Source organism: Fukomys damarensis, unplaced genomic scaffold (genome assembly GCF_012274545.1).
Source record: "Fukomys damarensis isolate Sample0158 unplaced genomic scaffold, DMR_v1.0_HiC HiC_scaffold_37, whole genome shotgun sequence".
Lineage (NCBI taxonomy): Eukaryota > Metazoa > Chordata > Mammalia > Rodentia > Bathyergidae > Fukomys > Fukomys damarensis.
The window spans coordinates 35828414-35855699 of NW_022900949.1; the positions used below are offsets into that span (position 1 = coordinate 35828414).

Consider the following 27286-nt stretch of genomic DNA (forward strand, 5'->3'; position numbering starts at 1 on the left):
CGCAGTGGTTTGAGATCCCAGCAAAAACTGATCTGCAACTATTTCTTGTAAGCCTACAAGACACAAACATTTGACAAGGGCTAAACTACATATGTCTCTTTCCTTGATAGTGATTACAGACTCATATAAAGAAGGCTTCTTTCTAGTTAGAAAACACTATTGCCACAGACATAAAATAAGCTCTCATTTCTCAGGCCTCCACACAATTAGGCAACTTTTATTTTAAATTAGGTATTTTCAAGTTCATAACTGAAAATCTTTAAGAAACTACTTCCAGTATTCCAATTGATTATGTCCCAGTTAAATCAATATAGTAAGATTCTATTTTATAAAAAACATTGAGTAGGAAGAGATATGGTCAATATTTACTATGCTACTCATGGGGCGGGGGGCTGAAGAGCTAAACATACTTTAAGAAAAAGGCAAAACAAAGTTATCTTCCAAGTAAAGAAGCTTGAGAACCACAGACAAGCCCCATTTGGAATGAATTTGGATGTAGCGCTATTAACTTTGAATGAATACTGGGTGAACATGAATTTTCACTATTCAGTAAGACTGTCAGAGATGAACAGATGCCAGTGCTGATTTTGAAAACCAAAACAATAAAAATGCACTGTTAGTTTGAGAATGTTCTACTTATCTGATCAAGGGTAGTCATTTACATTTTGAATGTGTGTGTTTTACATATTTTCATTGACAATGTTGGTGTTACAGGGCTCCACAAGATAAAGACAACAATGGGGCCTGGGGTTTAGCTCAGTGGTTCTGCTGCCTGCCTCAGAAGCACAAGGTCCAGAGTTCAGTCCCTGGTACAAAAAAAAAAAGGAAGGAAGGAAAGAAGGAAGGAAGGAAGGAAGGAAGGAAGGAAGGAAGGAAGGAAGAAAGGAAGGAAGGAGGAAAGGCAGGCAGGCAGGAAAGAAAGAAAGAAAGAAAAAGAAAGAAAGAAAGAAAGAAAGAAAGAAAGAGAGAGAGAGAGAAAGAGAGAGAGAGAGAGAAAAAAAGAGAAAGAAAGAAAGAAAGAAAGAAAGAAAGAGAGAGAGAGAGAAAGAGAGAGAGAGAGAGAAAAAAAAAGAAAGAAAGAAAGAAAGAAAGAAAGAAAGAAAGAAAGAAAAAAAAGAAAGAAGGAAAATAATGGGTGAAAGGCAATATTCTATTAAACATTCCAACATGCTTGGTGGATCGCTGTACTGATTAAATTAGATGGTGCATGTGAAAGTGAACTGAAAAGAACCAAGGCCGTATAAACCTTCATATGCATCCTTAACATCTCTGATGACTCAATGTTAACAATTACTCTTTTTTTGATACTGGTGATCAAACTCGGGTCCTTGTGCTTGCGAGGCAGGCAGTGGAACTACAGAGCTAAATCCCTGGCCCAAAAGTTACTCTTTTTAAGAAGAAAGTATAGGAGACCTAAGTTATATCATTATGTTATCTGGCTTCTTTGTTTATTTATCTTTTTGTAGTTCTGGGGTTGAGCCCTGGGCCTTGAACTGAGCTACATTTGCAGCTTTTTTATTTAGAGATCAGTTCTCGCTAAATTGGTTTTGAACTTCTGATCCTCTGCCTCAGCCACCCCCCGACCCCCCAACCCCCGGTAGGAATGGGTACAGGTGTGCACCACCATGCCTAGCTGCTATCTGAATTTGAATTGCTGCTCATGAAGAGAAAGAAGCATGGATACCATTGTGGCCAAATGACAAGAGGGACATCTCAAGCCCTACTGACAAAACAAACAGATTTGTTTCACAAATGTATTCAGGAGAATCACTTCACTTTCACCTACTGATTTCAATATGCTGTCATTCACACTATCTCAAACAGATCTCCCACTTCTTATTCTTTTTTCTTTTCTTTTCTTTTCTTTTTTTTCTACCAGGGATAGAACTAAGGTCCTTGGTGCTTGCGAGGAAGGTGACAGAAACACTGAGCTAAACCCCCAGTCCTCTCCCAATTCTTCTTCTTCTTATTATTATTATTTGTTTTTTGGTACCAGGGATCGAACTCGGGTCCTTGCGCTTGCAAGGCAGGCCACCGAACCACTGAGCTAAATCCCCAGCCCTCCCAACTCTTATTTTAAGAGATGTAAGCAGCAATTTAAAAAGTCTACAGCATTTATGATGATCTTAAAAATTATATATAGGCTGGGGACTCAGGTCACTGGCAGAGCACTTGCCCAGCATATGTAAGGTCCTGGTTTCAATCCCCATGACAGACAAAGAGGGGAGGGGAAAAAAAGCACCCAAAACCCTAACATAATCTCACCAAATTATGTATACAAAAAAAGAAATTTTAAATAAAACCTCCATAAATCACACAGTCTCTCAAAACTTTGGGAAAATTCACTTCTAGACACAAACATACTACACTAAGATCTTTTACTTTTGATGATATTTAATAAACACAAAATTTAAATGATGACTTAAGGTTTTAGGAGTTGATAAAGGCCACATATTAATGTTAAACCATCTTTTCAGGTGCCAATCACTTGATTCAAGCTTCAGGTTTACACTGCATTTCAACAGACACAGTCAGAATTAAAACGAAATAATCAGTTAGTAGAGCCTGCAATTAGGTTAAAGACGTAAAGAGTGTATGCAATCTTGACACTAATGCAATATCCCAGCCTACACTGAAAGAATATAAGTGAGTTCAATTAGACAGCATTCAGAACAATCAGAATGCAAACCTTGTTAACAGTAAGTGCAACACAGTAATTTCTCCTCTGCAAAGTCCATTTAAAGCATATATTATCTTCAGATTTATGCTTTGGGATGATACATGAGACATAGCAACAGTATCACTAGGCTTATTTCACTAATGAAGAAACACCGCTGCTTACTCCCAAAAGAAACAAAAAAGAAAATCTACAAGTTAGTGGGAAACAGAATTAGAACTCAGCTTTCATGCTTCTCTCTTTGGGATGCATAACGACACCTTTGGAATAAGATTACCTGATGGTGTTGTGCATCTGAAATCCCCGAAGGACGGCAAAGCACACTGTTCTTCTGCTTAAAAAAAGAAAAGGCTGGGTTGTCCACCTGGGGATTCATTCACTACATCGCACCGAGCCCTCCACAGGAGAGCCGTGGCCTCCCCCAGCTCCTACACTGCTGGGGGCTGCCTGCCAGGGACAGGCACCTCACCGAGGGAAATGAATGGACACTTCTCAGAGCAAGTCCAAACGGCCAGTAATTACAGAAAGAAGTGTTCTGCTTCTTTGGCCATGAGAGAAACACAAATCAAAACAGCACTGAGCTTCCATGTCACTCCAGAAAGAACGCCTACGACCAAGGACTCATAGAACAACAAATGCTGCTGAGGTTGTGGGGAAAAAGGAACCTTTCTGCTCCACGGGTGGGAGTGTAAACTAATACAACCACTATGGAAATCAGTGTGGACATTCCTCAAAAAACTACAGCTAGACATCCCATTCACCTCAGCTACACCTCTTCTAGTATCTTCCTGAAAGAAATAAGAACATCATATTATAGAATATCCATGTTTATAGCAGCACAACTCATAATAAGTAAATCGCAGAAAAGACGAATGGATACAGAGCATGTGGTATTTACACATAATGGAGTACTACTCTGCTGTAAAGAAGGGTACATCAGCGTCATCTGCAGAAAAACTGGCTGGATAAGACTGTGATACAACATGCGACAAGTCAGACACAGATTACATATTGCATGGTTTCAGTAATATGAGAGACCTAAGATATAAATAATGTAAAGAGCGAAATAAAAGGGACAAGTTAAGAAACGGAGATAGATCCCATGGAGATGGGAAGGGGACCTGGAGAAGGCGGGAGTGTGGAAGGTGGTAGGGCAGAAGAGTAAACATGATGAAGACTGGTCAGTCTGGGATGTACTCGACTGAATGTATTCGTGACGCACCTAAAATACATGCTAACCCTACAAACAGCGGTGTCTCGTGTGCAGCAAAGTTGTTAATAATGTCTTCATACTCTTAAGTGAAATAAACTGGACACACATGTACGAATACTGAATTGTTTCTCTGGTGTGAGAAACTGAAAGTGTGAATGAGGACCACATGTCTAAGAGATATTCTGAAATAGTGTTCAAAGCGAAAGGGGAACCAGGGAGGGGTGGGTGGAGGAAAAGAAAGAAGGGAAAGAAACAAAATGAGAGAAGAAGGAAAAACGGAAACAGCTTCTGTAAACAGGGAGGGGTGGAGGGGTTGAAGTGAGGGAAGGGGAATGGGAAGAAATAAGAACCAGGATACATCACATACAGGTACAAATTCCCTACGATGAATGTGACCATAATGTGTACCTAAAATGTACCGATAAACAATGAATAAAAAATGTCTTCATACAGGAGAGGATTTTCTGCTTTACTAACATAAGTCAGCCACATGCCCTTAGGGTGAAGAAAGGTTAATGTGATAGAATTTAACAAATCACTAGAAGACACGGAGAACAATCTTACAATGTGGCCAGTTATGTCTCGTCATGTTTTCTCAAAGTAGTTGACGTTCACTATGTACTTTTTACAAAATTCACATGGAGGCAACATCCAAGGGAATGCGTAAAGAGAAAATCCTTGAGGCTGTCATAATGTATAATAAAATAGTCCATGTATCCATTGTACATCTTCATATTCCCTAAGTTTTCCACTTTAACTAACTTCTTATAAATTTAAACAAGAGAACTATAGATGTGCATGATTCCTTCTGAGATATCTGCAGTCCCTGTTGGCCGACAGAGATGTTACTTGTGAGTGGTGATTAGGTAACACAAAACAGCAAGGCTTGCTGGGTGTATTGATGAATGTCTGTAATTCTAGCTAGTGGGAGGCCGAGGCAAGAGAATCACAAGTTTGAGCCCTGCCTGGGAAACTTAATGGGAACTTGTCTCAAAATAAAATAAAAGAGAACTAGAGATAAAACAGTGCTACCTGAGTTTAACTTTCAGTACAGAAAACAAAACAAATGAAAAACCGCATAAGTCTTCCAGATGAAACTCAGAGGCATCTTCAAAAATAGCCAACTTTCAAAGGAATCATACATAGCTCATTTTTAAGAGAAAAGTCATGATCGTAAATTACAATGAAATCCTTTCTGATGACGACCATCCCTAAATTAAAAGGGCATAGAAGGTGTCTAAAGTGGTCCAGAAAGGCAGAAAAGCAGAGGCAGAAAGAAGGTGGGTGATGACAGCAGGGAGCAGGGGTGAAGAGGGACCATGCACTGCATGCAAAGTTTCAGTCGTACGAGGTGAAGCCACTCGTGGGGCTGTGCCCGCACGGCACGGTGCTCAGAGTTAATGATGCTGCCCCAGGTTCTTAAAATGCAAGAATGACCCCGTGTGCTTTTTACCACAATAAAAAATAAGTAAATAAGAAGGAAATCTGAAAGGTGATCCAGGATGTACCTAGACGCTGAAAATACAGAAATTTCTATCATTAAAAATCAAAAGATAAAAAACTCCATGAAATAGTTTCGATAATAACTCTGACCAGAAAAATCATCCAATATTCAAGATTAAAAGGGAGGGAAAAAGAAGAGTCCCAAAGACCAGATTCTTTAACGTTAACTTAGGAGATACTTAAGAATTATACTCTTATCTTTTTAAAAATCAACAGGGCTGGCTCTTTTGCAAAGCAATCTTTTGAAAAGCCAGATGTGGTGGCACACACCTGTAATTCCAGCACTGGGGAGGCTGAGGGAGGAGGACTGGAAAACTAGAACAGAGAATTCTTGTGTCAAAAGTCAGCGAAAGCTTACGGAACACCTCCTAGGTGACAAGCATACTTCTCAGTGTTAAAGACACAGGGGCGGCCACAACAGGTAATAAAATGAAGCAAATAGACAAGATACTTTCAGATGGTGACAAGCTGTCAATGAAATACATAGGTGACCGCACAAATACTAACTTGTGTGCAGATCCAGGCAGAAGACCACTGGAGATAGAATGAGTAGGAAAGGTTTCTCCTAAGGGAGTAACACAAACTGCAATCACTCTCGTAGGATTCTAAAGGAGTGTCACAAATTTAAAAATTAAATGAAATTGTATAATACGGAAAATCTGAATCTTAAAACAACCAATCCCTCAGGGAGACACTGCCAATGAGGAAAAAGTGAGCATAGGGCATGTGAGATTATGTACTGCTTTTGCAACTTCCTGTGGCTCTATAATTCATTTCAAAACTAAAAGTTAAGAAAGTTCTGTGTGACTGTTACTATAATGAACAGTGAGACATCTTGTCTACTTAAGGCTTCTTTTATTCCCCCCAAAATTATCGTAGGAGAGTAAAATCATAAAAGGTATTAACCAATTACTGGTCCAACTGTTTAAATACAGCCTGACCAAAAACTACATTTTTCCACTAATTTTTGTAAGGTGGTATAACAGGAAAGATAAAAATGACTATTTTATCAAATTTATTCAGTAGAAGAAATCAGCGGCTTGAAATGACACCTGCCTGAGCAAGGCTTGGGACACTTGGGTTCATAAATGCACTGCACGAGCAACCTCACTGCACGAGCAACCTTGGGGTAAACTGTCAAGTGACTAAGAAAAAACATCGCCACTTAGCAAAATGTCTTTTTTTTTTTTTTTTGTACCGGGGACTGAACTCAGGTCCTTGCGCTTGTAAGGCAGGCCACCAAACCGCTGAGCTAAATCCCCGGCCCCAAAATGTCTTTCTAAACAAGCAGGTATCTGAAAAGATAACAGGAGTGAAGCCGGTGATGGGGACTTTTTTCCTAACTTGGAACGTTACTCAGGAAACAAAGTGCAGTGGCAGCCCTGTGAACGTGTGACAGAGAAGTTCCCCTTCCTATCACCTGTGTTCGGTAACTAAATAGGTGGAAACCACACAAGACGTCTACACCAGATTTTCACTTCCTGAGACCAGGAAAAAAAAAAAAAGATGAAATCCCATTTGAGGTAGAAGAGCCAGAAACAAAGATAGATACTTCCACTAGGTTTATTTCAGGATATCAAATACAGTGAAAACCATCTCACACTAAAATACACACGTCAATTTATCTGATGTTCTACTTCTGAGTAGGGAGGGGATTTAGTCCTGAACCTAAACAAATTTTAACAGGTGCTGCTTCCAGACTGTACAACAGACAGAAGGCTGAGCACATGCATGAATCTCTGCTGTTGGGGATTGAACCATCATCTCCCTGCAAAATTCAGCTTCAAATAAAAAAATTTTAAAAACTGATGGGCAAAAAACAACAACAACAACAACAACAAACCCAGAAATTGAAACTCAGGCAAGTTCTAGTGCTTATCACCACTGCTGATTAAAGGCTTGTGAATGAAGCTGGAAAGGTGAGGAAAACAAAATGTGTGGATTATCTGTGGCCTTCCAATACCAGGCTTGTTGTTCCAGCAAATGATTAGTACACAACTGCTACACTCACTCATCAGTATTACTCAGGGTCACCGTGGAACTCTCTGACCCATGGCACCAGTACTCACCCAACAGTGACCAATGTCTGGAGCAGAACCGCAGGTCTTCACCAGGGGGGCGGAATCCTGAGAAAAGCTGCCCCAGAGTTTATTCTTTTACTGCTAGGATGAGTGAGACAGTGTGCTGACCTGGCCTCCAAGCCATGGGAGGAAACAAATTCCTGCTCTTTACACCTCTCAGCCCAAGCCACTTTTCTGTGCCAGCTTGAGCTGTGTATTATCTCCACTAAAATGGACTGCAAAAGGATTTGTTTTAAGGCATGGACATGAAGGAGAAAGTAGAAAAGGAATAATGAGAGAAACAAAATTCTGGATACTAGAACAGCAGAGAGGTCTGTGACAAGCGAAACTTTCACACCCTACAATCTTAAAGCAAACCCAGGGAAAGAAGAAAAGCACCCAGGTGACCAGAGAAACTCTGAGCAGCTGAGGAGCTGCCAGCCCTGGCTACTCTGGAGGCAGAGGCAGCCAGTGAACTAAGAGGACTGGGGAGTGGACTTTGGAAGTGGGGACCCAGGTCCCCGCTACTTCCCGGGGCAATGGACAAGAGGTTTCCTCACTGGAAGAGTAAAAAAAACAAGTTCAGGCCAGGGGTCCCATGACCAGTGTGGGCACAGAGTCAACAGAAGCTTCTGTTCTTAACACTGAGGTTCCACAAACCTTTCTTCCACTTTACTTCCAAGATGCTAGGACTTAGAAATTTGTCTTGTAAGGAGAAACTGGTTCATGCTCTGGGGAAATCCATCCAGGTCTAAGGAGAAAGAAAAATCACCAAAAATAAAAAGTGGCCCATGAAGTTTTGAAAGCTCCTCTCCTCTCCAACAGCAGAGAGAGTCAAGGAGACAGGGGAGACCACTCTGTAACATAATATGAGACAAAATCAGATTACTTTAAAAGGCAATCTTTTGATATGCCTGGATCAGACTATCTAGGGAGATAAAAATCTCAAAAGAGGGCTGGGGATTTAGCTCATTGGTGCCGCTGCCTGCCTAACAAGTGCAAGGACCCGTAGAAAAAAAAAAAAAAAAAAAAAAAAAAAAAAAATATCTAAGAGAGGATACAAACCAAAAAAATGTCAAAAAAATTTTTACAACTCATATAAGGGATGGCAAATAAAACTGAGGTATATTCTTAACAACTAGTAAAAAAAAAAGATAGAAAAAAATGAAGGAAGATAAGAAAATAAGGATACAGGAACAAGACAAGGATGCCCACTATCACTACTCCTCTTCAATATAGTTCTGGAAACATTAGTAACAGCAATTAGACAAGAGAAAGAAATTAGAGCAATAAAGATAGGAAAGGAAGAAGTTAAACTGTCATTATTTGCTAATGATATGATACTCTACATTGAAGACCCAAAAAATTCCACCAAAAGATTTCTAGACTTAATTGACACTTTTAGCAGAGTAGCTGGATACAAGGTCAACACTCAAAAATCAATAGCCTTCTTATACACAAATAACAGTCTCATTGAGAGAGAAATTAGGGAAATGATTCCTTTCACAATAGCATCCAAAAAAATGAAGTATCTAGGAATCAATCTAATGAAGGAACCAAAAGACCTCTGCACTGAAAACTACAGCACTCTGAAAAAACAGATCGAAGAGGATATAAGAAAATGGAAAGATATCCCCTGCTCCCGCATAGGAAGAATCAACACAGTGAAAATGCCCATACTACCAAAACTGCTATACAGATTCAATGCAATGTCGATTGAAATTCCAACACTATATTTCACAGACCTAGAAAAAATAATCCAAAAATTCATTTGGAACCAGAAGAGACCTAGAATAGCAAAAACTGTACTAGACAACAGAGACATGGCAGTGGTTATAACAATTCCCAATTTGAAACTATACTACAAAGCCACTGTTTTAAAAACAGCATGGTAATGACAAAGAAACAGACCTGAGGATCAGTGGAACAGACTGGAAGATACAAAAACAACTCCAGATGTACTCAGCTTTCTCATCTTTGACAAAGAAGCCAACCATCCTCACTGGAGGCAAGATAGCCTCTTTAATAAATGGTGCTAGAAAAACTGAATTTCAACCTGCCAAAGATTAAAACTAGACCCTTATCTTTCACCATGCACTAAAATAAAATCCAAGTGGATTAAAGATCTAAATATTAAAACAGAAACACTAAACTTACTGAAAGATAAGTTAGGCAGAACTCTTGAAGACACTGGCATAGGAAAAGACTTTATGAACAAATCCTTAGTAGTACGGAAACTAGCAGAAAGAATCAACAACTGGGATCTCATCTTATTAAAAAGCTTCTGCACTACAAAAGGAACCATCGAAAGAACTAAAAGACAACCTATAATGTGGGAAAAAAATTTTACCAGCTGCTCCTCAGACAAAGGACTATTTTTTAGAATATATGAAGAGCTCAAAAAAATCAGCCCCCCAAATATAAAGACCTGATTCAAAAATGGGCATCTGAAATGAACAGACATTTTTCAGACAAACAAGTAAAAGCAGTAAGTAAATATATGAAGAAATGTTCCACGTCACTGGTCATTTCAGAGATGCAGATGAAAACAACATTGTGATTCCACCTCACCCCATAAAGAATGTCTGCTATCAAGAAATCAACCAATAACAAATGTTGGCAGGGTTGTGGGGAGAAAGGAACCCTTTTCCATTGTTGGTGGGAGTGCAGACCCTATTTAACCCAGCCATCCCTCTGCTGGGTATCTTTCCAAAAGAATTAAAAGAATCATACCACAGTGATATATGCGCACCTATGTTTATAGCGGCACAGTATGTAATAGCCAAAACTTGGAAACAGCCCATTTGCCCATCAGTTGGAAACTGGGAAGGTGTGGTTTTTCTATAAAATGGAATACTACTCAGCCATAAAGAATGAGAAATTAGAGTTATTCGTAGGAAAATGGATACATACTGAGGATATACTCCTTACTCCTAAGTGAAATAAATAAATCACACATGTATAAATATGAACAGTTTCTCTGGTGTGAAAAACTATAATGGTACATAAGATCCTAATGATATAACTGACAATGTGAAATAGGAAGAAAGGTGCTAAAGGTGTAGGGGAAGTGGGAAAGGTAGGGGAAAGGAAATAAGGGAAAAGAAAAAAAAAACATGAGAAAATGAAAAAATGGAAATAAAGTATTTGTAAATAGGGAAAGGAGCAGGAGGTGACGGGAGGGTAGAGGTAAGGGGGAAAAATGAGAATCAAGAACTGTCATGTAAAGATACAAGATCCCAATGATGAATGTAACTGTACTGTATACCTAAAATGTACCAAAAAACTCAATGAGAAAAAAAAAAATAAGGATAGTCAAAGAAGGACAAGAAAGAAAAACACAGTGAGGATGGATATATTACACAACTCATGAAATTTTCCCAAAATTAAAGAATATGATATGAGAAAAGGAAAAAATGGAAACAAAGTCTTTGTAAATAGGGGAGGGTGGAGGGGGTTAAGGGAGGGAAGGGGTATGGGGGAAAAATGAGAACCAAGACCTGTCATGTAAAGGTACAAGATCCCAATGATGAATGCAACTGTACTGTATACCTAAAATGTACCAATAAACTCAATAAAAATAAAAATATGAATTCCAAGACTAAAAATAATTTCAATGAATACTCAGTACAAACTATAAAAACACATCAATCTTGAGCCATTATATCATGAAATGTAGAACTGTAGGGCAAGTGAGAATCCTAACAGGTTCTACAGGAAGGGAAAAAAAAAAAAATAAAAAAAAAAAACCTTAAAGAATCAAGAATCTAGGCACCTTCAGAGCAGCACAGGGGCCCGGAGGAAATGGAGAAAGTCCTCTTCAAATCTTATTTATTTATTTAGGCGTGAGGAATTAAACTTGGGTCCTTGCGCTTTCGAGGCTGGTGGTGGCAGAGACACTGAGCTAAATCCCTGGCCCTGCTCTCTAAATCTTAAAATAAAATTATTTCAATCTCGAATCTGATTCCACTGCAAAGAGGACTGATAAAGTGCTCAGCCAGGCTCAGGCACTACCTCGAGGACTGAAGCCTTCACGGATGGGGAGGGAGGGAGAAGGAGGTGGATCCCCACCAGGCAGATCTCCGGGACACTTCAGTGAAGGGCTGGACCCAGGCCTTCCGGGCTTATTGACCCCTGGCTCTGTGAGGTAACCGGATGTGCTCCAAGTCCTGAGACCTGATAGATGAGCAATCTAACCTTCACAATGAAGAAGGGACTCACTTTTTACACTGTTTCTTGCTTTTCTTTGGTGCTGAGACAAAATCCCCAATACTCAAAGTTAAAGGAGAAAAAGTTTATTTCATCTCAGTCTCTAATCGGCTGGCTCCAGGGTGGCATGGCAGAGGGGTGTCGGAGAGGAAATACAGTCCATGGAAGGCAGAAGACAGCACAAGTGAGTCAGCATCCAACTACAGTAACTAACTGCAAGCCTCGTTCTGTCCCTTCTATCGTATCCAGGCCACCCGATCTTAGGGCGGATAACACGCACACTCTAACCCTGCATTATGGGTCAATCACAAGTTCTAGACCCAGCCACCTCTGAAAAAGCTCCACCTGTGACCTCATGAGGCTTTGGAGATTCATCTAGACACAGCCATAACATACAGCAATAGACAAAGACATTTTCACTCCTGGGATATCCACAAAAAACAAAGGCAAGGGCTGGGGATTTAGCTCAGTGGTTCCACCACCTGCCTTTCAAGAGCAAGGACCCGAGTTTGATCCCCAGTACCAAAAGAAAAACAGAACAAAAAAGCAAAGACACGAACTCCCCTACATTCTTTCTTGGGAAGCTGTTAGAAAAGATGTTCGCCAAAATGAAGACTGTGAGAAAAATGACGACACAGGATTCGACAAAGAGGATCCATGCCGGGGAAATAGACAGTTACCCTGTGAAGACTTAAGTGAGGATGCAGAGGTGACAAAAAGAGAGCAACCCTCAGACTACAGAGGCCCAAGCAGCTCACAAGTCAACAGGAAGAAGACACAGGGACAATTAGCCCTCTCTCGTAAAGTGGAGAAACTGAAAAAAAAGTTTTATTTGGTCGTGGAAATAAAAAAATAAAAAATAAAAAAAAAATTCTACCAGGGAAGTGTGGCTGAATCCAACCTGAGATTTAGACACACATTGACATGAGTAAGAGTCTCCCAGCATAGGTGGCACATTATCAATACATACAAGATGAAAATAAAAGTGCAGACAGGCTTGGGGCCGGTACACAGTGCAGTGTGGCTGCAGTAAAGAGAAGGGAATGGGAAAGAAAAAAGGGTACACTACAAACATACAGAGCCGGATCACAGATGTGCCCTGAGCATCAGGCCAGGAATTTGGAGCACCTTAGAAAGAAATAAGAGAGTGCTAAAGGGTGGCCAGGGAGGAGGCAGTGGTGGGTCAAGGAGCAAATGCTGAAGCCGACAGAGGAACAAGACTGTATGTAATAGAAGGGTGGAGAGTGGTAACCAAAACCAATGCGTGCACAACAGGATTTCCCTTCTGTTTAATTTTAACAGCACTTGGGGTTACGCATCTATCCCTTCACAGAAATCATTTGGGGTGGCTTCTGTAACAGTACCTGTGGATTTGTTTGACGCTCGCCTCCGAATTTCTGTCACCATCAGTCGTGAGACTTGGGTTGTGAACTGCAGCAGATCAGAAAACTTTTCTGTCATGGTATTTGGCGGGGCATTTCCAAAAACCTGTGGATGAGAGAAAACATTCCTGATGAAATATTGTGACCCTCCCCTTTTTTATTTGTGTGAATTTCTAACTGCGCCATAACTTGAAGATAAAGTCGAAAAAATAGTTACACAAGCTACTTTGTATCTGATTACATTAAAAACACCTTTTTTAACAGATCCTATTTTGCCACATTTCCTCAACATATTAAATAATGCATTGAGTATATGACACAAAGGCCAAAGATACTATCTATAACATCAGAATTAACTCAGTAGCAGGCTTCAGACAACATTCTCTGAGGAGACCTAAACTAAGGATTTAGTGACGCAGGGTGTTAAGATCCGCTGACCTACCATGGTCCTAGGGTGAACAGAGATTTAGCTCACCTTATTCTAGGTGTTTTTTTTTTTTTTTTTGGTACCAGGGATTGAACTCAGGCCCTTGCACTTGTGAGGCAGGCAGTGGAACCACCGAGCCAAATCCCCAGCCCTAGCTCACCTCATTTTATATCTCAGAATTTCTAAATTCTAACCACAATAATGTGTAAGACAAGACTATTATGACAGGGCTAGGGATTTACTCAGTGGTTCCAGCTCCTGCCTCGCAAGCACAAGGACCCGAGTTCGATCCTGGGTACCACACACACACACCAAAAAAAAAAAAAAGAGAGAGAGAGAGAGACTATTATGAAAAAGACAGGCTAAAATAAATTAATAGGTGGCTCATAAAATAAACTTGTTTTCACAAATAGACAAGCAAACTTCAGAATAATTCATTCTTAAAGATAAAGTGGCATGGGAAGATGAGAATGAGAAAACGTAGCCTTGGTGTATCATCATAGAAAGAGAAGCGTTCTGTTAGTCGCTATACACCTAAATGTACCTTGAGATGGTGCTTTAAAAAAATGTTCTTTCAGCTGAAAGAAAATTCTTCATCTTCTGAAGCTACTATCATGATTATCCATTATAACACCAAATTGACATTCTTTTTACCATTCAAATGTCACTACAGAGGGAGGAAACATAATTTACTCATCCTAGCATTTCTTTCAAAGATAGTACCCACCCTTTCCCCTATATATAGTTGTTTGTTTCTAGGTGGCCTGCCCCCACAACCACTTGCTGCAGAATACTCATGGAGCATTGAACGAAATCATAAGCACATAGCTAAAGACAGAAAATAAAACAAAGGAGCAAGTAAGAACTCCAGGCTAAGGAGACACACTGGGAGAAAAAAAAAAGAACAACAACTGAACAACTGAACCAAAAAACTTAAGATCAGCATAGGCTTGTAATCCTAGGTACTAGGGAGGCTGAGGCAGGAGGGTTACAAATTTAAGGCCAGCCCAAGGCCCTATATTAAACAGTAAAAAAAAAAAGAGCTGGCAATGTTGCTCAGCGTTAGGTTGGGATAAACACACACACACACACACGCACACACACACACAACAAAATAAAAACAAAACAAGCTGGGCATGGTGGTGCACGCCTATAATCCCAGCACTTGGGAGGCTGAGCAGGAGAAGTGCCTGAGTTCAAGTCCAGCCTGGGCTCCACAGTGAATTCAGGGACAGCCTGAACTGCATAGTGAGACCCAGCTCAAAACATAAAACAAAACAAAACAAAAAATATTTCCACCCAAGCCAAAAGGCTACTTTCCATATTTTAATCATGAATTTTGGCTCAAACATTCAAGAGAAAAAGCCTGGTTTAACCACACTGTTCATAACATCTTTAAAACAAGAAAAAAATATGAGTATTCTTCATACTCTTAAAGTTTCTTCCCAAAATCCTAATATAAGCATGTAAAACATAACATAATATCCGTTTAAAAGAAAATGTTTCTTATATCCTTATAATAGATACTATCTTTCTTTTTTGGGGGGGTGGGTACCAGGATCGAACTCAGGCCCTTGTGCTTGATGAAGCAGGCAGCAGAACAACTAAGCTAAATCCCCAGCCCTACTAAGCTTCTTATAAACCTACTCAAAATAAGTAGAAGTTAGCAAATTACAAAAGAATTCTATGCATGTCTACTTTGTTCAGGAATCTAGTCCATTCTATTAACTTGACCAAAAAAGTTGACATCCCCACCCTTGTTTTGGCTTGTTTTTTGAGACACTGTGGTCCTCCTGCCTTAGCCTCCCAGAGTACAGGGATCAGAAGTGTGCATAGGCCTGGGATTTAGCTCAGTGGTTCTGCTGCCTGCTTTGCAAGCCCAAGGACCTGAGTTTGATCCCCGGTACCAAAAAAAAAAAAAAAAAAAAAAAAAAATCCAAGAAGTGTCCATACCATTGTCAGCTTCAAAAGAATAATTTTTAGTAACTTCAAAGAACAAACTTTTTCAGTAGCTTCTTAGCAGAAGTTTCTGCTGAGATGTTGATAAACATTGTATGCTTAGTTATCCTGCCACTGTGAAATAAGACTTGTATTCTTCAATAAGCTGGAGGGATATAACTGAGAAGCTTAGCACTCAAACACATGAATTCTCCCTCTGCTCTGAGATGAGTGAGGGTGCTGACCTATATTCTTATTGTTCAGTGGATACTGACGTATATTTTGTTTCTAAGAATTAAGTATTTTGGGGCTGGGGATTTGGCTCAGTGGTTCTGCCGCCTGCCTCGCAAGCGCAAGGATTCAAGTTCGAACCGCAATACAAAAAAAAAAAAAAAAGAATGTGGCTGGGCTGGGGATTTAGCTCAGTGGTTCCACCACCTGCTTCACCAGATTAAGGACTGGAGTTCCATCCCTGGTATCAAAAAGAAAAAAAAGAATATGGTTATTCAAGCAGTCTTCTTTTTACTTGCCAAGTAATACAATGTTGAAAATGCAACTAACTTTTCATATAAAAGTTATTTATTTACTATGTAGTAATATTTACTGTTTTATTTCTGTAAAGAAATTAGTTCAAAAAGACAAAAAGAATTGTGCCCTGTTCGCTGCTCTGAAACAGAAAAGCACTGCTTCCTTGATGTAATATTTAGTCCGGTAAAGCAACATTATGCATGTGTTCATTCAGTTACAAATATTTATTGATCTTGTACTACTGCCAAGCAGTATTCTAAGAGTTAGCAATACAAAGGTAAATAAAGCATACAATCCAGCACACATGGAGTTGACACTGTAGTACAGAAGACATATGTGAAATGAGCTCATTTAAAAATTAAAATCAGCTGGAGGTATAGCTCAGTGGTACAGCACGTGTTCAGCATGGATAAAGCCCTGGGTTCAACACTCAGCACCAAACCAAAAAATAAAGCACTGAAATGATGTTACAATAGCACCGTGCCATAAAGAAGCAGAAGATCGCCTGGAAGAGAATGCCTAGGGCGAGGCAGGTTGTCAGAAAAGGTCTGCTGGCTGAGTGCTGGCCATGGCTCAGCATGGCGCTGGGGACCACACAGAGAAGAGGGTTTGGGCAGCAGAAGGCCGGCAGCAGGGAAGGAGACTGAGGTGGGTGGCTGTGGGGGGTGAAAGCTGGGAGGCGGATGCTGCAGGAGGGGGAGAGTGGCGTGGAGAGGGTGGAGGGGACCAGGAACTACACTAGGCACCTGATGATGCTGAATGCACAGGGGGTAAAGAAAAGAGTAGATGTGTGTAAACGCCTTTTCAATCTAAAAATACGAGGTGTGCTTGCCCCATCTTCTACCAGACCTTCCTCCATCCACATGGGCAGAGCTGGAGTCAGAGCTGGGGCTCCACTGTTTGAGCTTCTTTGCTCATGTGTCACATGACACATGACACTTATGTGTCACAGGTGAGAGCTGGGCAAAAGAATTCAACACCCTGAACTCGAAAGAGGATTCTGTAATGGCTTATGGTACGCATCATTCAGATCAAAGACAATACCGAGGGACTAAACATCTTCCAGCTATTTCAATGAAATAATAACCACCCCTTAACATGCATTTACAGTCTGCATAACGCACATGTCATTTAAATCCCATAAAATCCTATATAATAGATGCTATTATTATCCTCATTTTACAGGTAAGGAAATTAAGAGCTAGAAAAGTTAACTTAAGCCAGGAGGTGGTAAAGAGACATCATTTAAAACCAGGGCCGTGTGATCTCAGGCCAAGTTTTATCACTTGGTTTTACTATTTTCTCAATTAAACTCTGTACGACCCCTACCATGGTAAACCTGCCTAAGGTTCCCCTTTAGACGAAAGCTGCGTAGCTTGACTTGTCTTTTATAGGGTCATTTTTGCATAGGGTTTCTGGTTTTGTTCATGTTTTGCTTCTGTTTTGTTTTCATTTGCCTGTGCTGGACACCAGATCAAGGGCCTCACACTTGGTAGGCAAGTGCTCTGTACCCTCAGCCCTCTCTGTCCTGCACGCCCCCCTCTAAATATTTCAGAATATTTGGGAAGAACAAATTAATAATCACATGCACAAAGTAGAGGCTAGATAAATGCCAGCCAATACAGATTTATTAGATACGACTAGTAAAATAGATCTTCAATGTTTTCAACACTTTCTAGAGCAGAATTTTTGTTTCCTAAACATATACAACACCCTAAAATTAAGTTACAGAGTACTGGCTATCATTAGTCCTGAAATAATCTACTATAAAAATGTGAAAAAATTAACAATGAAGAAGTAATTACCTTATTTCATACTGTTAATCAGTTTTCTTATCAATTACTATAAACCACTAGAGAAATATCACATTTACTTGTCTCTTTGTTCATTTCTAGGGATTACTAAGGGAGAAGCTGCTGCAAGGCTCAGCCCAGCCACTTCATCCGCTCTGGGGCTGTGCCTGCCTTGAGACCAGAGCCTGGGTGTGGCCTGAAACTGCCCGGGGTGGTCAGGGGCTGGGCCAGTCAATGTGACTGCTGCGGGGGCAGTAGCAAGGCCTTTGTCACAGCCCCAGCCACATCCAACACCCCCACCACGTTGGGATTACATAAGAAGCAATAACTTGGCAACCAAAGCAGGCATCTGCCAGATTCTGGCTCTTTCTTACTGGGTTCTGTGTTTGGGTGTCTTCCTTTGAAAGTCAACAACTTAAAAATAAAGGTCATCTGTTAAGGCACTTCAAAAGGAGGCTGTATTTAACTTAGATGCTCCTTAAATATAAACTGGAAATGAGTTCAAAATCAAGGGAACCTCTTATAAAATACCTAGATAGTAAAGGCTACATTTTAAAAGACTGTATTTTCAAATACATAATGAAGTATGATAACATATTCCCAGGTAATTAACAATAGCAGTTAATAAATTTTTAGAGAACTAAAAGGCTGTTCATTTTAACTAAGTTTCATCCAAGTATTTTCTCTGTGGGCTTTTGTTCTCAGGACTAAAGGTTAGTTATTTTGTAGAACGCTGAATAAATAATATTGAGCTATGCTCAGACTCCACCGTCATTTCTCGGTTTGAGAGAATCAGTGTGCAGGAGGGGAACAGCAGCCTCCTTGCAGGACTGAGATGAAGACCACAGGAGGCTTTTCAAGACTCCAGCACGAATCTTGCCCTGAAAAAGCACGCAGCACATGTCCTGCCGTTTCCAACTCAGGTCTCTGAAAGGCAACTGCCCCACTTGTACCAACACTGCCAAGCATTCTTTACCAACTAACAGTAGAATGGGTTCATTCACCGTCAAGCACAAATCGGGCAAAGTCCAACAACTCAACACAACTCATTTTTAGCAATCCTGGCAGGAATGGCTCCGGAGCTGTACTACACCGACCATTTACCAAACGTAGCTCCTGCTGCGGAGACTTCACACACAAGTGGCTGAGCAGGAGTAAGGAGACACAGCCGTGCAGTTCTAATCTAAGGGTCACTTTTGTTTGTTAGTGTTTATCCAACCAATATAATGTATGCACATTTAACTAGTCACAGTGGTACAGAAACAACTTACCTTTTCATTCGTTCAAAGTTTACTGCACCTGGCCTAGGGGTGCAGCTCAGCCTTAGAGCACTTAGCGTGTGTGAGACCCTGGCTTCAATTCCCAGCACCATGCACAGGCATGCGTTCCTACACCGTGCTGAGAACAAATTCCCTTAACTGCTTTCAACATCTTCACCACCTTGTAAAAGTTAACAAATCTGAGAGAAGGAAATTACCCTAAACTACTCAGCAGCCTGTCGCAGCACATCATGGCATTTAAGATAAAAAAAAAACCCAAAACATCCCAGAACTGATTCTGACAAGGCTTGAAACAATGCGTATCTCTACTATCGTCCTCTCCCTTTTTAAAAAACAGCCCCTTTAACCTTTTCTCATCCCCTCATGTTCCCTTCTGACCACCTCCTCACCCTTGTTCTCAGCAGAGTCCGGCCTCTCCATTCACACATTCAGAAATGTGCAGGCTCCGAATCTAGCGCAAATGCATCATGACCGGTGTTCTCTAACCCCCAACATAGTCAGTTCTTTTGCGGTACACACTGCCCTTGTTTCTTTTTCTGTTTCTCTCCCATTCCCTCATAACACTCATAAATCTCCTTAAGTCTCCTACTCAATCTACTTACCTTAGGCTCTATGCGGAAGGGTGTGTGTGTGCTGTTGATCGAACCAGAGAACCCTGAGCTACATCTCCAGCCAGATCCACCTGTCTCGGCCTCTCAAGTAGCTAGGACTGCAGGCCACACTCCAGTCTCTTGACAGGTCAGGACCTTCATGCATGATCACAGGAACCCAAGGTCATGAAACACCATCTCATTCAATACCTACCGTAACTAACAGTCTCTCTTTACACCCAGCAAATCGCTCTCCAACACGACTGCCAGCTTTCTGTTCGATGCCCATTCATCCACCTGGAATTTGTCTCCATCCTCTTCCTCCCTTAATCTCATCTCATCCCTTCCTGAAACTTTCCAAATTCCTCTTCCCTGCTACTCTCTTCTCCTCATGAGCATGCTGGCCCTCACTCGCCTCTAAGAACAAAGCAAAACATTATAAACATAGAAGAAGCTGCCTTCACTGCCCAGCTCACCTCTGTGGTCCCCTGGCTTGTGGGCTGAGGCCCAGCCCAGGGAGGCTGTGTAGGAGGGGTGGAAATCAGGTCCTGGGCCCGAGCTCACGCATGCTTTAATTCCCTCTCATGGAGCAGAGGAACTCTGTTGTAGGGAGAGAGTTTTTATAACTCGAGGCCACTCCACGTGTCCAGCCCATCCGCTTCACCACACTGAGACACAGGTGGGGGTCCTTGCCAGGGCACCACTCCGGCACCATCTTTTTAAAAATAAAGACCCAACCTCCAGTGCTTTTCATAGCAACACACAACCAACTAAGATGACATCCACCTGCTCTGCTGTGCTCTGTGCCTGGAAATGTCTCAAAGCCTCGTCTGTGTCTACTGTCTTTCTGCACCTCCAGCACATCACTCATTTCTTAACTGCTTTCTGGCTGCTGACTTCCAAACTGACAAATCCCCAAGAATGCTTTTCACTTCACATCACACTCGCTGTCTCTGATATGTGATGGTGTCAACTGCACTCCTTCTAGAAACTTCCATCTCTTCAATTCTTTAACCCACCCTATCCTGATTCTTTCTGTTACGGCACAAATTAGCTCTTGGTTCTCTAACCTTTACAGGTTTCCCTTCTTTCTTTCAACATTCATTTTCTCAGCTGGCCATAGTGACACACACCTGTAATCCCACCTACTTGGGGAGGCCGAGGCAGGAGGATCACATATTCAAGCACACCCAACGCAGTAAGAAGCAGTCTCACAACAAAAGAAAAGCCAAGCCAAGCCAAGCCAAGCCACTCACCCTGCCAGTACAGTCAAACGGCAGTTTGAACCATGAAAGATCTGTTGTTCCGTTCCAGGTTCGCAACTATGACATTTCTGTCAATGGGCTCAGAAATCAAGTGTTCAGTTCAGTCCCGTCACATGAACTTCTAATTACTGCTGACTGCCTCCACCACGGAAGCTCTGAAACGGGTCAGACCCAATGCCACACCGTGAATCTGCTCCTGAAACCTGGTTTCCCGGCTACTGCTGAAAACACTCTCCAAGTCCCACATAATGCAGACACAGGAGACAGCCTTGGGTTGGGCCCTCACCTCTCACCTGCTGCTGAACACTATCACAGGCTCTTCACACCTCCAGAACGAGGCCGGCTCTAAACCAGGCACTGTGCGCCCATAAGTCTAGACCATGGCATTTTCCGCCTTATGTATGTAAAATCAATTCCTAGGGTGGCACATAGATGCCGGCACACTCCCAAATGTCCGCTGTCTTTTGCCCGGGCTCACACGGGAACTTCCGCTAGCTCGTCTACTAAGCCGGTCCCATTGATCCCTGTAGCGGTTAAGAGTTCTCCTAAGAGCTCACAAACGCATCACATTCTTGAGGAAGACTTCCGCTCTCCCTGGCCCCCCAGACTCTTGGTGATTACTTTCCGGGGCAGCACGGTGCTCACCACCGTGCCATGAGTGCATGTGCTTCCCTTCCACGATGTGCTCCAGTCTCACAGACTGAAGTTTGCCTCTCACCTGAGACCCCAGTGCCCAGTGTAGCGCATGACAGAAATTCACCGTGTGAGCCGCTGGAAGAACAGTGAACGAACAAGCAGCACAGAGTCACAGGACCCTTCTCCCGCCCTGCTCTCAGCCCATGCTGTTAGTGTGGTCTGAGTAACACACAAATGAAGGATTACTTTAGCATAACCAGTCTAAACCCTTTGCTTTGTCTTCTAATGTTTGTAATTTTAGTGCAGTAACAAAAAATAATAACAGGTAAAAGTTGCTGAGGACAAATATTCTTTTTTTTTTTTTTTAGTTTGTTTGAGATGGTGTCTCATTATGCAGTTCAGGCTGGTCTTGAATTCTTTTTTTTTTTTTAATCATTGAATTTATTGGTACTTTTTAGGTATACAGTACAGTTACATTCATCATTGCGATGGCCGTGAATTCTTGAATTCACTGTGTGGCCCAGGTTGGCTTTGAACTCTTGGTGATCCTCCTGCCTCAGCCTCTTAAGTGTTGGTATTACAGGCGTGCACCACTACACCCCTCCTTAAAGTGGATATTCTTATTTTACAGCCTAGAAAATTAAGGTGCCTACCTCTCCCCAGGCAGCAGACTACCAGAAAGTTAATCCTTCCAGAGGAAGGATAGAGATTCTAGTACAATTTGAAGACCAGTATACTGACATATGAAAATTAAAAGGTGTAGGGAACAGTTACTTACTGAACATGACCTATCAACCTGATTCTGCCACCTAGAAAGATAAGAAAACCTGAGCCATCTGGGCAGACAGGAGGGTCCCCTCTCCCTGGGACATGGATATATCTAAAACAAAAGAGCTAAGCCGGGGATTTAGCTCAGTGGTTCCACTGCCTGCCTCGCAATCACAAGGACCGGAGTTCGATCCCTTGCACCAAAATAAATAACTAACTAAATAAATAAATGAACAGAGCTAAAGATATTAAAGCTGAGGAGTCTCTCAAGTAACCCAGCCAGATCACCTGACCAGGTGAAAGTCTCACCTTTGAAGACCTCATGCCCGGTCTAGTCAACATCTCATTCTCAAGTATCAACACATACACAACGGAGCAAAAGCGCTCAAAAAATTTCCTACAAGCCTGGCATGGTGGCGCACGCCTGTAATCCCAGCACTCGGGAGGCTGAGGCAGGAGGATCGCTGTGAGTTCGAGACCAGCCTGGGCTATAGTGAGTTCTCCCAGCACTCGGGAGGCTGAGGCAGGAGGATCGCTGTGAGTTCGAGACCAGCCTGGGCTACATAGTGAGTTTCAAGTCAATCTCAACTACATAGTGAGACCCTGCCTCAAAAAACCAACCAACCAAACAAACAAAAAACCAGAAAATTTCCTACAGAGAAGCCGACTAAGAGAGAGAGTACAAGAAAGATTAAGACTAGCAAATTAGAGACACAGGGAAACAGGGGGCACAGAGACAGAAAAGAGAAGAAAAACAACAGGCAGAGTAACAAAAACTGGGGGAAACAGGACAGTGAGAAACAGGGAGAGGAGAAATAAGGAAATGAGTGACAGAAAGGGGGAAGAGAGAAAAAGAAGGCATGGAAAGAGAACGGAAGACAGGAAGATAGAGAAATGGGAAGGGAGAGCAACAGAGGCAGTAGGAAAGGAACAGTTACATCTTGGGAGCAACCTGTACACCCGTCAACAGACAAATGGATAAAGAAGGTGTAGTATCTATACACATAGAGTACCGCTCTGCGGTAAAGAGGGATACATGTGGCCATGGGTAGGAAAATGAATGCACCCCGAGACCAAAATGTTAAATGAAATACATCGGACACATAGCTCTTAAGATGAAAAACCCAAGTTATAAATAAAGAGCAAAATCAAAGTCAGATAACAGGAGACAGGGAGCTGGAGCTTTCCGAAAGGGGAATGGGAACAAGAAATGGGCAGGAACGAAGGGAGGAGAGGGGAAGGGACTGAAAGGGGGATTAAGATGTGTTGTGTATGGGCATCAGCTCCGCACAAGGAGAGCGGATATTCTACGCTGCACACATGTACTAATGAGAAAACAAACACGAGAAGGACAGAGTCAGAGCAAGGGAGACAAGCCAGGGTAGAATGACAAAAGAACAGACAGAGCGGGGAGAGGGAGAAAAAGGAAGGACGAAGAGAGACAAGAAGGAGACAGAGAAACAGACATATGGGGAGGAGGACAAACTGGAGCAATTATGAAGTCTTGGAGGAAACAAGTTCTACAACACTGTACCACAATGAAAAGACAATGGTGCTGGTACAACATGTCCGCCACGGTCAAGGGCATGCACGGAGACCACGGCGCACACGGAAAGCACGCATGTGCAAGGGGCAAGGAGGTAGTGTGCGCACACGTGTGCATGAGTCTGGAGGGACAGGAAGCAAACAGGCAAACTCATATTCCCCAGCAGGAAGTCAATTAAAACTAAATAATCAAGAGGCTGCAGGGAAAATGTTATCTGAAAGCTTCAGAGGCAGCAGCAATTAGTGCTGGAGAGCAGTAGGGTAGCTCTAAGCCCGAGGAACCACTTGACTTTTTAAAACTATGTGCTTATAAACTTACGATGGATATAAAAAAGTTATTTTAAAAAGCTCCAACAAGATTGCTATGTGGATTCAACAAAATCCATCAGAGGACTGATTCGGCACAGATTCTCTACAGTGCTGGACTATGCCCTTACAGAAGGATAGCATGAAAACCCAGCCACGGCAAAGCAAAGCAGGTGGTTTTTAAAGGGCACAAAGAGCCTGGGCAAATGCACCATTTTTGATACAATAAACGCACCCCTCGGGAACAGGAGAATACTGTAACGGAAATGGTCCCCACAATCTTCCCTCTTCCCACAGTCAGCCACTACAGAAGCATTTCACAGAAGCTCACGCCCCTTGAGGCTGTCAGACCGGCAGAGGTCTCATTAAGTGCTGCTCATCCAGAGCAGATGATACACCCAGCCCCCTTACCTTTGCAGCAAACCTTTATAAAATGAATGACAACAGCCGGCTTTGCAGAAACCAACACTTCATTCCCTTCTACTGCGACTTCCCACCCCGCTGGAGACGTCCACCGTGCACGGTCCAGGGAGGCAGGAGTCTGCCCGCAAGTGCACTCACCCTGTTGAACACCGGCAGCATCATGTACAGCTTCTCCTCCTGCTCCTTCTGGGTCATGTGCCGGGGGGGATGGCACAGCTCCGTGAAGAGCCGGCGGAGGTGCATCAGACCCAAGGCGTTGTCCTGCGGGCTGCACTCCTCCTGCCGCGGCCGGCCCATGATCCTCTTCACCATGTTCATCTTGGCTGGCTAGGGAGAAACTCTTCTGATTCTGCAGGAAGATGTCCAGACAGCAAGAGTTAAAATGTGACCCCTCTGACCAGGCCAAGCCTGCAGGTAAAAGTTTTTCGAAGTCCTATCCTAAAAATGGAAAAGTCGGCCTAAAGTATTTCTAGTTCTTTAAACAGACAATATTGATAGAAAAGCAAAGTTAACTTTGATAAATGTGTCTGAATGACAAATTATGAATCGTGGAACTAAAAGTTCTCCCTGGCTCTGACACAATTTACACAAAACGTAAAACATTAATTGGACAAGTAACAAAATATTTCCCATGAAGTTAACCATGTCAAGTTAAAAGAATAAAAGAACCACAAAGCTCACTATTAACATCTTGCTTACTAATTAGGAACATGTAAAAAAGAATTGAGAAATAGAAAGTTCTCTCTAACTTCAAAACATATAGCCAAAACGCCCACAAAATTATATATTTTTAATTTTTAAAGTTTTTTTTTAAATTACATTTTCAGTACCTTAGAAAGTGTGTTGCAAACCAAACATGCAAACCAAATGGAATGGTCTACAACTATATTACAGCAATCACAAGGGGGTAATGAAAAATGATCGTATACCTTCCTCGTATACCTTTCCCAATCTGTAATCTGACATCACTGAACAGGTAGGGGTGAGCGTTTCTTTTTAAAGAAATAACACAGAAGGTATTGGAATACACAGGATAAGGACACAATACTAACGTGTCAGGGTAGGAGTGTAAGGAATCATAACGTAAAATGTATCTTGCTGCAGCAACTGACCACCACACTGACGTATATACAGAATCAGTAACACTAAGCTTTCAGAGAGGATCATTCGTCCCCTTCAACCACCATGAACTGTGCCAGCAATTAGCTAATTTCAGAAAGAAAAACAGGATATTTTACAAAAGAAACCAGGAAGGCTGAACGCACATTACGGACATGCAGAATTTTGATAAAAGGCAGTTTGCTTTTTAGTCTGAAGAAAGGCAGGCAGCAGTGAGATTAATCTTTACTTCTACTGCACCACTACACAGCTAGCATGCCTTTGCTTAGGAAATGAAGAAGACCTTAACGCTAGCATGGTATTTACTAAACATCTACTTGTGGGTTTTTAAAAGGCTAAGAAGAACATGCATCTGAAACGGGCTTGCCCGGAGCATGTGGAGCCAACAACCATCGGACTACAGGAGCCTGCTCACCCCAGAGGTCTCCCGAACAGTGTTCATCACAGGGACAGGCACAAGGACCCTGCCCCGGCCATGTGCTCTGTGGGGCACCTATGTGAAGAGTACCCAACACTTCACAAGCATCTGACTGCGGAAGAGGCCTGGACACCTGGGAAAGGGCTGAGCACATTTAACCACAAAGTAACAAAACAGTCCAGTTCAAAGCTGGACAGCTTATTACTCACTTCTGGAAAATATTTAAGACTTCCAAATGTTAATATAAAGAAGCTAACAAATATATTCAAATAACCTACTACTATGTGCTGGTATTTTATAGTCCTGAAAATCCCCAGAACAAAAATAAAATTGGAAGTGCACTGTAAAAATGCTGGAAATTTGGTAACAGTTCCAAAAATGCTCAGTCAGCCTGTGGCTAGAGTTCATAATCTAGAGACTGCGGAAGGAATTTAGGGGATGCGTGATGCTCCAATGCTCCAAAAAGTGTTTCTGGAGAAATCCCAACTTTCACAAGGGTCTTGTCCCTATGTGCTTTATCAAGGTATAATTCAGAAATAAAAATTGCATTTTTTAAGGTGTATAACTTGATGCTTTTTGTTTTTCAGAGAAATAATCTAACTATTGTATAATATGTACAGGATAGCGTATGATAATTTGATATGGGTGTGTAATGCGTCCTGAAGAAACCACAGCACTTGGCATTTCCATGTCTTTCAGCATTATATCTTTGTATTAGTAACCATCAAACCTCTCTTCTAGTTCTTTATAAGTATATAATAAATTGATTGTGAACTATGGTCACCTACTGTGTTGCAGAATATTAGAACACATTCCTCCTATACAGTGGTACCTTGGTTCATGAAAGCTTTTGCTTGCAAACGATTTGGTTTGCAAACAGAAGTGTTTGGCAAAATTTTATTTCTGTTTGCAAACTCTGCATTTGTTGATACAAATGTGGCCATCTTTTCCACAATTGTACAACAAATTAAGTTTGTGGACTGAGGCAGCACTGTTTATTTTGGTATATGATGTCCAACCTCCCTTGACGTTTTGATATATGTACACTTTGTGAAACAAAGAGCACAATCAGGCTGGTTAGCATATCTACCACCACTCAAAGTTACCATTAATAAGTATGTCACAAGCCACAGATTTAGCTCAGTGGTGCTGCTGCCTGCCTCACAAGCCCAAGGTCCTGAGTTCGATCCCGGTACCAAAAAAAAA

The 27286-nt window shown here is 41.8% G+C and overlaps 1 protein-coding gene across 9 annotated transcripts in view; it reads right to left on the reverse strand.

The window, feature by feature from the left end:
• Positions 1 to 27286, reverse strand: part of Wdfy3 (WD repeat and FYVE domain containing 3) — a 258900-nt gene that overhangs the window by 152610 nt on the left and 79004 nt on the right. For all 9 annotated transcript variants that reach the window (XM_010619456.3, XM_010619453.3, XM_010619457.3 and 6 more), the window contains 2 exons: positions 24682 to 24892; positions 13027 to 13150 (listed from right to left, as the gene is read on the reverse strand). In XM_010619456.3, coding sequence (XP_010617758.1) covers positions 13027 to 13150; positions 24682 to 24861 — 304 coding nt within the window. In that variant the 5' untranslated portion in view covers positions 24862 to 24892. The remainder of the gene's footprint in view (positions 1 to 13026; positions 13151 to 24681; positions 24893 to 27286) is intronic.